General features: G+C 33.9%; 2 protein-coding genes across 3 annotated transcripts; one reads left to right on the top strand and one right to left on the bottom strand.

Moving 5' to 3' along the window:
* The first annotated feature begins 343 nt into the window (after positions 1 to 343).
* On the top strand, positions 344 to 10699 carry LOC113521940 (polynucleotide 5'-hydroxyl-kinase NOL9). Its single transcript, XM_026907617.3, has 5 exons — positions 344 to 2241; positions 2691 to 2907; positions 4143 to 4625; positions 8486 to 8649; positions 10294 to 10699. Exons 1-5 carry the CDS (start codon positions 612 to 614, stop codon positions 10548 to 10550), a joined length of 2751 nt encoding a protein of 916 aa, XP_026763418.2. The 5' UTR covers positions 344 to 611; the 3' UTR covers positions 10551 to 10699.
* Positions 10700 to 10785: 86 nt separating this feature from the next.
* Positions 10786 to 12432, bottom strand: LOC113521941 (ras-like GTP-binding protein Rho1). 2 transcript variants are annotated; one of them, XM_026907619.3, is made up of 2 exons: positions 12277 to 12432; positions 10786 to 12064 (listed from the first exon to the last, which is right to left on the bottom strand). In XM_026907619.3, the coding sequence occupies exon 2, from the start codon at positions 12057 to 12059 to the stop codon at positions 11481 to 11483; it is 579 nt and encodes a 192-aa protein (XP_026763420.1). In that variant the 5' UTR covers positions 12060 to 12064; positions 12277 to 12432; the 3' UTR covers positions 10786 to 11480. The 2 variants fall into 2 exon arrangements, with proteins under 2 accessions (XP_026763420.1, XP_026763419.1); XM_026907618.3 differs by having other exon boundaries at positions 12197 to 12377.
* Positions 12433 to 14374: the final 1942 nt, after the last annotated feature.

Genomic DNA, 14374 nt, shown 5'->3' with positions numbered 1-14374 from the left:
TGGCGAATGCACTATGTGCTGTGCCATACGAACCGAAAAATTAAACATTTTATAAGTTTCATTTCCTGTTTGTTAATGGCATAATGGGCAAAACTAGCTCTTTGTCAATATTAAAAAGATAAATATTTAATCATATAGGTAGGTAGTTCTCTAATCATTTCGGTTCTTTATTCTGTTCATAGATAAAGAGAACAATGAAATTTTAAAGATGAATGTGATGATTAAGTAAATAGATTTCTATTTTTTTTTTTTAACAACGTCATAATATACACATTGTACACATCCTGTTTTACGGTATAGAAAAAGAATAGTACTACTATGATTAATGAGTGGGTATCTGGGTAGTAAAAAAATCGGTTTCGACAGCATGACAATTGACAGTGACATGTAAAGTAAGGCTGTCGTTATCTTGACGTACATGTTTTCTGTTTACATTTTTCCTCAGAATTTGCTTTTGTCGGAAATGAAATTAAATGAATTCGTATTTATATATTTATTTTTCAAGGTGATCCGTGCTAAATATTATTTAACTCTCATTTAAGTCTAGATCTACTTTATTATTAGTGTTTTTTTAAACAGTTATAATCACTTGGTTATATACTCTGGTCATAATGGAATACTTTGAGAAAGCACACGTTGCGAAAAAAGAATTTTCAAAAAAGGACAGTAAATCCGAAGGAGACGTGAAAAAACAATTAAAGCAAATGTTACAGGGATATAAGCAAAGTGATATAAAATTGATTCGAGACAGTGAAAATGTTTTCAATGATCCGTACAAATATTTTAATGAAGACTCAAGTTCTGTTAGCGGCTTTTCGGATTTGAATCTCACTAATTCGAGTAATGAAGGTGATATATACCTCGGTAATACCGGTTCTGATGCTAAAGAAAGTAACGCGTCTTTTTTACATAAAAGCTATGAAGGAAAAAAGAGAATTGATTTAAATGATATTAATTCAGTATCTATATCTAGCGCAGAATCCATCTCTGAATGTAAGGATGATATTGGGTCCCTTTCTGAAGATCCCAACCCTAATGAAAGTATATCATCAGATTTATCAGATAACATATCGTTGGTCAGCAGTTTGATGGAAACAGTTACTGAATTTGAATCTGAAGATTCAGAATCTTTTGATGCCAATGGGGTTTTGGCTTCAAAAATCCTTCAGAAATTAGCCGAGAGTGAAAAATTTATTAAAAAGAAAACTAAAAAGAGGTCAATTAAAGATGAAGACACAATAAAAAAAGATGTTAAAGCTAAGAAGTTAACTCAAATTAAAAGGAATGTTTTAAGTGCAAGTGATGAAGACAAAATACCTACTCTTGAAAACATACATGAAGACTTTCAGTCTGAGGATAATACTTCTCCATTTGTATCAGTAATAGCCACAGAGGTGGAAGTGGACCAAAGTTTTAATGAAATATTAGGAGATTATAAGCACTCAACTGTAAGCAATATGCGATCTGATAATCACATTGTAACACATTCTACAAACAATAGTAGTATATTTTCTATAGAGAATATGAGTATGGATGATGTACAAATTGAAGAAGAAATTAATGATCTTACTTATGACGATAATAATGAACTGACTATTGATGAAAATAATTTTAAAGATATAGAATCTGATACTGTACCTGAAGAAGAGACCACAAATTATGATGATACACTTCAATCAGAACAAACATTTGAAAGAGAATTATCTACTGAATCAACAGAGGAGTTTGTGAATCCAGTTAAAATTTATAATGGTAATAATGCATGTGTTCTAGTATTGAAACACCCAGCAGAAATATTTATTCATGGTAAAATATGTGTGCAATTGCTAGGTGGAGAAGTAGATATTTTTGGGTATACTTTAGAAAATCAGATATGTGAAGTGTATGCACCGAATTACAATTGTGCTCAGAGAATAAATACAGTTGAAAATCAGAATGAATATTATGGTTTGTTTGGCAAGTTGACTGCTGCTGGCCTGGCTGTGTATGAAGCTGAAGACATTGTGACAAGTATTGGAGAATACGATGGTGTTATTAAATTGAGTCCACTTAGAAGCCCTAAGATGGATTTTGTTGAAGACAATTTTAAAGCGGCAGACTTGTTTACAAAGTCAAATAAAAATATAGATAGTAGTTTAAAAAATATTTGCGATATATTAGGATGTTCACTTTATCTGTCAAAGCCATGGAAGCATTATACTGAGGCAAGTGTATGGAAGCCTGTTATTGAATATGCACTTGGTATGTTTTCAAGATACTATATATAATTCATAAGTTTTGCCTGAGTAATAAAATAATATAATAGTATAAAATGTGGACTGCCTATACACCAAATTTTATATTATATTTTAGCCATAATTATCTAATTAAACGAGTAATTGTTATGCATGCTAGACAATTGCAAGTCTGTATTATGAATTTTTGAACCACAACTAAGATTTGATGACTTTTGTGATGCTATGGTGGCTGCTTTGCTTTGCATAGATGAGGTTCCAGGTATGGTACTCAATGGGGTTAATTTAGGACATTTAATTTTCTGGATGTTCAAGGCTATGTCCCCAGATGGTTGTTACCTAGTTCTTTATAACACAGGGTGTCCTAGCATGAGGACCAGGTGATTGGTGTGATTAAGTGACACTTATTAAAAAGTAATCTCCTTTTTAATATTTATTTTCAATTTATATCCACAGATTCTCCAGGTAGAGGCATAATATGTGGTGGAAAAGGGTTGGGCAAGTCAACATTCCTACGGTACAATGTGAACAGACTGTTGACTCAGGGTCCTGTACTGGTAATTGATTTGGATCCTGGACAGTCTGAATTCACTGTGGCGGGGAATGTATCTGCAACGGTTGTCACACAACCACTTCTTGGCCCCAATTTTACACATCTCAGTACCCCAGAAAAGTATGACAATTTAATTTAACATTTTTAAGTGTCTTGAATTATATTCATTCATGCATTCAGGAAAAATTTTATGGTTATAAACATTTTGTAAACTTATTTTAACAACTACATTATTATTGTTTGGCAATGAAGCTAAAAACAGGCAATGAAATTTTTAAATAGCTAGTAACTAATATAAACATACACACACAAATACAAATTACAACTGATTACCTAACAGATCTAATATTTAAAAGAATTTTGAAGATGCTTAAAAATATAAATAAGTATTTTTAGTTGTATCATAGTATAAGTAAAAGTACTAAAGTGCGTCCATATTTGCATAATGGATATCTCTAGTCTACACTTCAGTTAGCTTTTTTTTGTTATGCCTTTACTGTTTACCACCTTCAGTAACTAAACACAAATACATCGCAATAAAAAAGCCAAATATAACATCTCATTTACAACATCTCACCTTATCACTTCATTTTATACCACATCTCACACCAAACCTCACCCCATAAGATCTCACCCTTCATCAGACTTCGCCCCCCACAAGGACCTTACTCTTCACCAGACCTCATCCCTCACTGGACTTCACATCAGACCTCATCTCACATTAGATTTCAACCTCCAGACTCCTATCTCCATCCGTATCCAAATATCACGTGGCGCTCAAAACTTACATTATCACTCCATCCTCCTATTTTATTCCAGTTTCCGCCATCCCTAACTTTTACTCCACCGTTTTAATTCCTATCCAATGACTCTACATCACTAACCCACCTATATCTTATACCCAACCATAAATCCATCTTCTATTTTTTCCTACCTAATATGGGATATATTGGTAGTATATTTAATTCCTATATATCCCGACGACTGCGAGCGTACCACATTAGCGCACCTCTCCTCCATGGGAAACCTCACTCTATAATAATTTAAGATCGTATTTCACAAAAAAAAGGATTTACTTCAATTGTGGCAAACTCAGTTATTTTGATTTTAAAACTAAAGTCCTGAAACGATTTTGATAACATTTTTGTGGGATCGATCTGTAAATATAAAAAAAAAAAGTATTTTCCAAATCGGTTTTTAACTGACAGAGTTATGAAGTAATGAATACAAAATATACAATTTATTAGAAATCCTTTTTTTTTTTGAAGTCGATTAAAAAAAGCCCTTACAGTTCCTAGCAGTTATCAGTTTCACACCTATTTTTATTCATGTTCTTATTCAAGTATCATTTTCAGGATGTTACATATAGGCATGATCAGCACAATGGACAACACGAGACGTTACGCGAACGCCGTGGTCGAGCTAATTACTTACTGTAGGAACAATGAACGATCCGCAAGTATGCCGTGGATTGTTAATACAATGGGCATGTGCAACGCCATGGGACTGAAGTTCATATTGCTCATTATATTGCACACGCAACCCACTTACCTACTGCAGATTGATTCGAAAAACATAAAGAAACGATTCGATTGCCATTTGACACCGATTGCTGTGAGACAACTATATTCGGAATATCAACATGATCGATTATTTAGAAATACACCTTACCCCGAGAATTTAGAGTACAATTTCTTTCTGACTCATAGTTCACAGGACTCTACAAAATCGAACTATTCATTAGCAACACGAGATGAGAGATATTTAAATTTTCTGGCATACTTTGGCGCATTGTTGAGTTCTAGAGAGGAATCGTTACTGGGAATTACACCTTATGAGTAAGTACTGAAGAAATACCTAATATGTTTTTTCACAACCTTGGTGATAAGACGAATCTGCAAAAAGATGTAGCATTGTAGCCGGACACATTGCCACACAGTACACCTGACGGTTGCAGGTTAAATTTCCACATAAAACAAACATTTGTATTTATGAATATTCCTGTATTGGTTCGGTGTTTTTTTATGGATATTAATGGAATGGTATATTAATGGCTTGCGCTAACCGTATACGCTGGCGGGGCACCAGTGAAAGATGATAGGTGAAAATGAGAAGCAAATCAGTTGGCCTATCGTGAATACACCTGGAATACAGCATGTTGGTTTCCACACAGGGGGGACCACGAGGAGATTAACTGACAGGGTATATTGCTAGCAAAAAGGCTGGTAGTCCGGATTACTAATAATTCTTCCCATGATTCTGTATTTTTTTGGCAGTATTTACGTATATATATTCTATCTGAACGGGTAAACATTGATTTGCTCTTTACCGCCACCTGTAGGTGTATTCAGAGGGACGCCGGATGGGTCATGCTCACCCCAGGATGCGAGTTAAACGTCGCAAAGACATGTCCGAGAGTATCATTATTATCATATCACATGTTAATTGCCCACTACTTAGCATAGGTCTCCCCCATAGAGTGGTTTTTTTTTTATGGGTAAAAATGGTATGGTAACCCCGTCTGCGCTAACGGGTTACGCTGGCGGAGCACCAGTGAAGGGTGATAGATGAGAATGAAACAGGCCAGTTTGTCCATCATGATGAATTCATCGGGAATTAACCATGATAGTTTCCAGGGAGAACCGCGAGGAGGTCGACCTGGTTGGGTATATTGTTAGCAATGGGATTCTCAGTCTCCATTACTAACAATCCCTTTTCCCCCCATAGAGTGGGTTTGCTAGTAGTAGCCATGCATGGCAGGTGGGTAGGTAAACACAATTAGGCATTAGTTGATATTTTAAGAGGAACATTGCTGCCTTTCCCTTGACCATTAAGTTCCCTTAGTCCCCTCTTATGACACCCAAGGGAAAGAGACCGGGACCACATGGCACCTGTATTCGGCACATGTCTGAGAGTATTTTTGCGTCTTTTTAAGGGGCCAGGCGTCCCCCTGGAAAATAATCTTAAATACGCTAATGTCGTCACATAACGGGCGATTTTATTCTTTACCATGTACGATTTATCGTGAACTTTCACGTTATTGTCGTACAGTTCCACGATATATCGGGCAATTAAACGCTTTTTTATCGACTTTCAAAAATGAGAAGTTTATATTATACTTGGATGTTTAACGATATCGTAGAATGGGATTTTTCTCTCTCTAGCAGGAATAAACAATACATTTACAAAATTTCATTAAAATTGGTTGAGTGGTTACGGGGATTAGCGGGAAATAAAATCGTGATAGTGATCTAAAATTTCCAAAATGTGGTAACATCAGAATTATCTATCAGTTATTAATATTTCTGATGATTATACAAAAAGTACTGTATTAACCATTTGCTAAACATAGGAATCCCCCATGACTGTCATAAGGAACGGTCCTGCATCCATTGACTACCTCTAATGCTTTTGAGATTGTCACTCTATCTAGAGTCGGGTCGTCCTACACTGAATTTGTCTGTACGAGGTCGCCACTATTTATTCGCCAAATAAAATATTAATAATAAAAAAGTTGCACGTAAATCTACTACAAACAATTTTGCTCATCGCAAATACCTTTTTTCATGAATATTACTAAACTACCTTGGTCTTGACGTCACAGAAACTTGATAGTGAGAGGGTTATTAAACTCTTTCGAAAATACAATCTGTTTGTTTGTTTGTCTAAATTTTTTTTATTGTATTTAATACTGTTTTGATTTCTAGCATTTTTTTCCGTACAGGTAAATATTTTATTGGAATTTAGTCATGTTCAAATTTGATTGGCTATATTGAGCCTTATTTAGAGCTAAAATTTGATACAGTCGTAACATTTACTTATTTTCATAAAACTGTGTCGATAACATTACTATTCTCAATAGTATTGCTATGCGGATGTGACGGCGGTACAGTCCATGTACGATAGATCTAAAAAGGAGCTGGTCATAGAACTCAACCATATTTTTTTTTGAGACGAAAATGATTTTTTTTTATACAACATAGAATGGCAAACAAGCTGACGGCCCACCTGATGGAAAGTGGTAACTGTCGCCTATAGACATGAGCGGTACCATGGACATAACGGAGTATACTATTTCGCCCATGATACTCCCCATGCGTTGCCATTCCTGAGGATTGGAAAGAATAAACAAAATGCCATAGCTGAAACGCCTAGCATAATAATTTAGCTAATTTATAGTATTAAATATTTTTTGTATTAACTGAAGATAAGCATCTATCTATGTATAGTTTTAATCAAATCTGTTCAGCTCTTAAGAGCGTAAGATATGTTTATAATTTTAGTAAAATTTGTAATATATTAGTCTAGATTTTCATACAATTTTCTTTTTAGTGTAAATAATACCTTCATGAGGACCTTTTAAAAGTAATATTTTACCGACAGATTTTGTTATATTTATTATAGCTTGGTGTGAATGATTGTAAAATAAAGCCGCAGAAAACAAACCCACTGTTTATTAAAATGCGAAATACGGTTTGATTGCAAGAAAGTGTCATGGTAGATTGTCTTCTATTGTGATTATATCGTTCTAGATGTATTTTTTATAACACTAGAAAAGCACAAAGATGGCACACTTTGTGTAAAATGATAACCGTCGCTTATAAATTAATAGTCCAGTGGATATAACAGAATACAGTGTGATGTCTAATGCCTATGTGTTACGTTTTTGTACCCCCGTACCGTACCGTATAAAAACACACACGCACACAATAAAAAAAACTTACATTCAGATTAAAAAACTTCTACTTTTTAGAATTGTTTGAAAAATACAATTATGATGTTAATCCGAAATAGAATCCGCTTGTCACGATCGGCCGGTCCAGCATACATAATTGTAATGATCAATAATGAGTAATGAGATAATACACACAATATTACGCGAATCTCCCGGAATAGGGTTATGAATCATCCATACAAAAACATTACACGTCATCAGTTATCTTTGTCTTTTCTATATTTGCCTACAAAGTCAATAAATACTAGACATTTATTGTACAAAATTGATAATTATGTTAGAAGGGATGTTTATTTGTAGACTAACTGTGGCACATTCTTCTATTTTTAGGTTCCAGTAGAAATCTATTATTATTCCAACGTTATGTGTCTGTCACGGGCCTCTAGCTTACTATTAATTATTCTGTGTTCTAACTTAAAATTCCAAAACCAGGGAGAGTTCCACAAGCTATTTTTTTTATAATAGCATTTAATTTTAAGATTAATACTTGGGTGCGGTCATGAAAAATATATTTATTTATTTAGTATAGATTACGGCTAACTCTCCGGCGATGGTAAACTCTGGCAACAAACTCGTATACAATAATTTGTAACGTTGCATTAAACCACAATAATAGTCTACCTTCGACTACATAATTCAGGGATTGTAGTCGGTACCTTATCTGGTTAAAAGTGATGACCATTTTCAATAGACATTAAAAAAAACCTACGAATATTATATACAGCCCAGGCACCTTTAATGCATTGCCACTCCTGAGAACATATCCAAGTTGCGTTGTACAAATAATTAACAAGTCTCATTGTATTATTACCTGACGCATTGACATCCTATTTCCATCCTCTGATTGAAATCTGTGCCGATTTCTACTACCTTCGGTGTATTGGCATACATACTAATAAGTACCTGCGTAATTTTACTATCTTCTATGAGATTATGTGTCTGATTTCTTATTTATTTTTCCAGAGTGAGTTATCGGGACTTATACATAGGTTTTAATATAAAAGTAGACCGAAATGCAGTGTTGAAGGTGATAAATGGAAAAATTGTTGCGCTATGTCAACTGACGCAAGATAACGATGCCAAGGTGTTTACCCTCGCCGATAAACCGCTGCTGTGCCATGGATATGGTAAATATCTAGTTATTCATATTGCATTTTTTTAGCATTTACTATAAGATTGCATTCCTTACATAGTGTTTCTTTTATTGCATTAAAATCTAGGAATTTTATAAAAACATTTTTACTTTTCAATCGCCTTCAAAAAGAAGTTCTTACTTTGATTGTATTTTTTTTATTTGTTACCTTATAAGTCCGTCAGTTACTAATATGGAAAATTCTTTTTTATCTGAAAAGATTACAATCACAGATTGGTGCCATAATTTTTTTATCAAAATTGGCACAGTAGTTCTTAGATTAAAATAATTAATATTATCACAATTGAAGTTGTTTTTTTGTGGGGCACAGTCTTTTAATTATATGAACATACTATGGTATTAACCATCTTGTCCTCGTCCACCGGAAATTTTTAATGAATCATATGGTAGGTAAGTTACTGTTATAAATAGATCCTAGCCCTGCGTCCTCTGTACATAACTTTGTACAAAAACTTGTACATATGTATGTAGGTATTACATAGTGATGCCAATTGGAAGATGTGAAATTTTAATTCTTATTAAATATATACTGGACTACTTGATTGTGATAAATATATTTGATTATACACCTATTATGACGAAAGCTGTTACATTAATAAACAAAGATAATAAAAGCATAAAGAATATAGAAACGTAATGAACAGGATGACAGGATGACAGCATCATTATTAATGCAACAGCGTGTCCGTTCGAAGAATGAACATCGGGCTTACCCTACGTTATTTATGACGTCATTACAACACCTATCAGTAATAGAAACGGTATATCAGGTAATGACCAAGTTGCAGAAAAACAGTCTCTCTATATTTAGATGTTGGTCATTCAGTGTTTGTGTGAACGCATAATTTGAACTTTGCCCTTGATTGACACAGTACTTAGTCATATACAAGCTTGCAGTTTGATTATTTTATCTATAATCATTCTCTATAAATGTAAGTGTCTTAAAATTGCAGTGATATATCTGTAGTTATCAAACAAAGGTTGTTAAAAATTTATTCAATGTAAATATTGTTTTAATAAACCTAAATGTGATTTTAATATATAAAACGAATTAGTAATCCATTTTATAGATAAAACACATATTAAAATGGTTTTATTGAAATAGAATATCAATAGTAAATGATAACCATTTCATTAATGAGTCATCTAGGATGTACTTGAACCTAATGACGTAAGAATCCATTTTAATATTGCCTTGATTTCATAAAGATAGAAGAAAATAAATTCTACTAATATTATTTGAAGTTTGTGAATTAACAGTAAACGGCAGAAAGGTTTGAACGATATTTAGCAGATATGACGTTCTAGATAAACATTAATAAAAAAATCCCTATTTCTATGGGATCAACACAAATGCAAACAAAGCTACAGACATATACTAGCTTATATCTGGATACTAGTGAAATATTTGTTTATTAATACCTTCTACCAATCTATGGATTAGTAATTAAAATCGAGAACTTTGGATTATATCATTTGTTAATGTGAAATCATGAACTATATTGGTATATTATCAACATCATTGCAATAAAGTACTGATTAAAATTGATAATTTCATGATTGTTTGTCCATGTATATTGTCCATTGTCCATATATTCACAATTATTTTGTTTTGTAGGTCTAATTCGCAGCATTGATTATGCTAAGGAGATATTGTACATCATCACACCAACCCTGAGTGACCTGTCGCTGACAAACACACTAGTGTATGCAGACTGGGTACCAGAGTTGAGAGGACTGGAGAAACACTTGCCAGAGGGTATAAGAGTGCCATACCGCACTGCTGCCGCCTATCAGCAGAGGCAGCTAATGTTTGCACCACGCAGGAGGTTCAATCCTGTGCAGCTGTTAAAAATGTCAAGGAGGAGTTCCTAAATTGAAACTGTCAATGATTAGTTAATAAATTTGTAATTGGAATAGATCCAAAATATCTTAAATTATAAAAGGAAGTCTAATTAAATGTTAATTAATGTATATTTGAAAGATAATTTTGTACTTACAATACTAATAAAACATAACATATATATGATTTTTTTTTAACTTAATTGCCCATTTTGATTCATAAATGCTGAATGAATTTCTTATAAAAGTCAAAAAAAAGTCTAGAAAAGAATTGTTAAAACATGGGGTTCCTTTATTACTAATAAATTATATTAGCATGCAATATGGAAAGTTAAATTTTCACACAAATAGATACAATAAAAATAACTGCCCTAAGAACCATGAGCTGACATTATGCCCCAAGGAGCCAGTGTGCCTCAAAGGCTGTGGTTGCTCACTAGCACCTCATGGCGTGGCCAGTACACAGGCACTTTGTTGATAGTCAGAGCGCATGCTCCATGTCAAATAAACGTCCTACACAATTTATACATCACTATTTTATTGAAAAATTAAAATACAAAATATCAAACTAAACAATCGAGTCTCAGTGATAACACCGGTCGCAAATACACCTATAGTTAAAAGAAATGCTACTTGATTATATAACATGATAGCACAAAAAATCTAGTGGACCTCCGAAGCTGGAGGTCTACACTCTCCCCCGACTACATATTTTTAAGGCAATTACGCTTAATCTTTATAGATAATCTATAAAATATACAAGTACCAGTTGTGAAAGTGTAGTCACACGAATACTGAGTGGGTGTGCGTGCAACGCGGGCCGCGACATCGCGTCAGCTGTCAGTATCGGAAGGAAGCACTGGCCGACGTCGCGACTGCTGCAGTCCGAGTCGTTTCAAACGTAAGTTTAACAGGCAGTATGCGTACAATTCATAAATCAGAGTTCTCCCAACAACAGCACAATTACAGCAGAGAACACCTGGTCTTCTTCTTCTTCTTGACTTGTAACGCGGCGCGAGTCGCTGTCTCGAACACTTCACGCACTCCCTCCTTGCTCTTTGCAGAGCACTCTAGATATGCAAACGCGTTTATTTTTTCTGCCATAGCTCGACCTTCCTGAGGTTTCACTGGCTCCTGCTTCATTTTGCGTAGTTCACTGATTGTGGCCGGGTCATTGCGCAAATCCTTTTTATTTCCCACAAGAATGATGGGCACATTAGGGCAAAAGTGTTTCACCTCGGGTGTCCACTTCTCAGGTATATTCTCGAGTGAGTCAGGAGAGTCAACTGAGAAGCACATGAGGATGACGTCGGTGTCGGGATAAGACAATGGTCGCAGTCGGTCATAATCTTCCTGTCCAGCAGTATCCCATAACGCAAGTTCCACTTGTTTTCCATCAACTTCTATGTCGGCGACGTAATTCTCAAACACTGTCGGCACGTACACTTCCGGAAACTGATCTTTACTAAACACGATGAGGAGACATGTTTTACCACACGCACCGTCACCGACGATTACTAATTTTTTGCGAATAGCAGCCATCGGTCCTGCAAAAGAATACAACGCAAATAAATATGATAGTGTCGAGCGTCAACGCCTTTCATGACTTATAAATATGGCCGCCATATAGGATTATGGATAGGGAGTAGTCAGACAAGCCCTCAAATGTGAATAAGCACCTGAACTAGCGGAAGAAGAACAGCACCACCACATAGCACCCTCACATGCGACGGTGTTATTTAGTATATTTTGTAGATACCTGAAGATTCTGGCTAATTTCTGCAGAATATTGGTCTATCGACACTTTTTTTAATCGTCTTTGCTCATCACAAGCACTCGTTTTTATTTTTTTTTTTATGACTTTTGACGTGGATGTGTGTCTTTCAGATCAACGACAATAGCATTTTATTTAAACTGACAACACTGAAATTTACTTGAACCGTTCCGTAGATTAAGAATAATATCAGCCAATTTGCCATTTGCCCCAGTGTTCAATTCGCATTTACAATATAGACTATCTGTATGGATTTATAATTTCTTACATTAATAAATTTGCCTTTCATTTTTTACTTTAAAAATTTATAATTAGTTATCAATAGTCTTTTTCTTTATATCATAGGCTTATCGCAATGTATTACATTTTATGTTATATTCCTGCTGCCTCTGTAGAGCAATTTAGGAACTAAAATTAACATATGATTAGTTTTTTGCCTTCTCCTACTAGGACGTAAATGATGCTGTTTTAGTAGAAAAGACTATTAAAAAATTTTTGAGAAAAGTGTATTTAATCTATTACTATATATATTAGATTAATAAGCAATCATCCTACGTAATAACAATATTTTATTAGGTAGCAATCGTGCGCAAGCGGTTCGCGTGGTGTTTACTTTTATAGGAAATAAGGCGCCTACATATAGTATGAGTGACGGTATGGTTTTCTTATTATCATCTTTGCTGTTTTCGGTTTGAAAACCTTATTTTAATTAAAATTGGTTAAGTAGTTTTTGAGTTAAATCGTAACAAAAAAAAAAACTCATCTTTTCTCGTTATACGTAGTATTAATTTACATTGATACACTATCTAAAGTTTCGAACCACCCCTGGCTCGGACCTGAGGCGCGGGGCGACATGAAATTGATTTCGTTACGCATTATTTTGCTATATCTCCTAAGTTATTATATTATATATTATTTGCATGGTGTAAAGGGAAAAATAATCTTCATGAAATGGTCAAGTCAACTAACGTTTTTAAAATGATAAGAATTAATACCGTATTTGTGTAAATAGCTTTCTAATTACCGCTTTATAATTGCCTATTTTTAAAAGTATTAAAATGAATATAGTATGTTATCTTTAAGAGATAAACATATATCATCGCGGACTTTTCTGTAGACCTATATAACATACACAATTCTTTATATCTCAAAAGGTTCAGGTAGTGTTTTCGTTGAAAACTTCCAGACGACTTATTTTTTTCTGACACCTCCAACAAATATTTATATATTTATGCCAATGTATACAAAAACTTAACAAATTATGTACTAAAACCTTCCTCGAGAACACTTTATCCATTGGTGAAAACAGCATGAAAATTGGTGCAGTAGTTTTTAAGTTTATCGTGTACAGACAGACAGACAGATGCGGCAGAGGACTTTGTTTTATAATATGCAGAGATTAAAAGTATTAGGATCCTTCCTAATTATCATATAGCGTATTACATCAAGTAATTAGAATAATATAACGAAGTTCAGCGTCTTCCAAAAAAAATAGCAACCAGTCTAATTTATTTGCGACTGTCGCGTGATTAGTGCCATTACGTTGCCAATTCTGAACGGATTTAATAAATTCTTTTTGTAATTAATAAGGCTTGCTTACTCCCGTGTTGGCACTATATAATTTTGTTGATTTAAACTTGTTTTTCGACGAAGTATGCAATTAACTGTTAGTTTACAAAATCAATTGGCAATATTTCTGATTATTTAAAAAGTGTTCTACTTATGAACTAAGACGTTAATTGTGCAATAATGCAATTATTAAGCTGTCACTGAAAATTTGGTATTTGATGCAAAAAAAAAATTATTTGAAAAAATCTAAAGCAAAAAATGAAGTAGGTGCAAGGTTTTGAGTGGTAGATTTATATGCAACGTATTCTATGATTAACGTCTTAGTTCGTATGTAAAGCACTTTTTAAATAATTAGTCAAAAATATTAAAAAACTGTTAATTTTTTTTTGATAACTTATAGATAATTGTGATGTTGTCATACTTCGATATATTTCTTACGTGGTAACTGCTCAGTGGCTACGTTAACTGTTTTTGGATACGTATACATACATTTGGATAGGTTTTTATGGATTTT

Source organism: Galleria mellonella, unplaced genomic scaffold (genome assembly GCF_026898425.1).
Source record: "Galleria mellonella isolate WM207_F2 unplaced genomic scaffold, CSIRO_AGI_GalMel_v1 utg63, whole genome shotgun sequence".
Taxonomy (NCBI): Eukaryota; Metazoa; Arthropoda; class Insecta; order Lepidoptera; family Pyralidae; genus Galleria; species Galleria mellonella.
The sequence above is the reverse complement of the archived record's forward strand: the minus strand, read 5'-3'. Positions and strand labels throughout refer to the sequence as shown.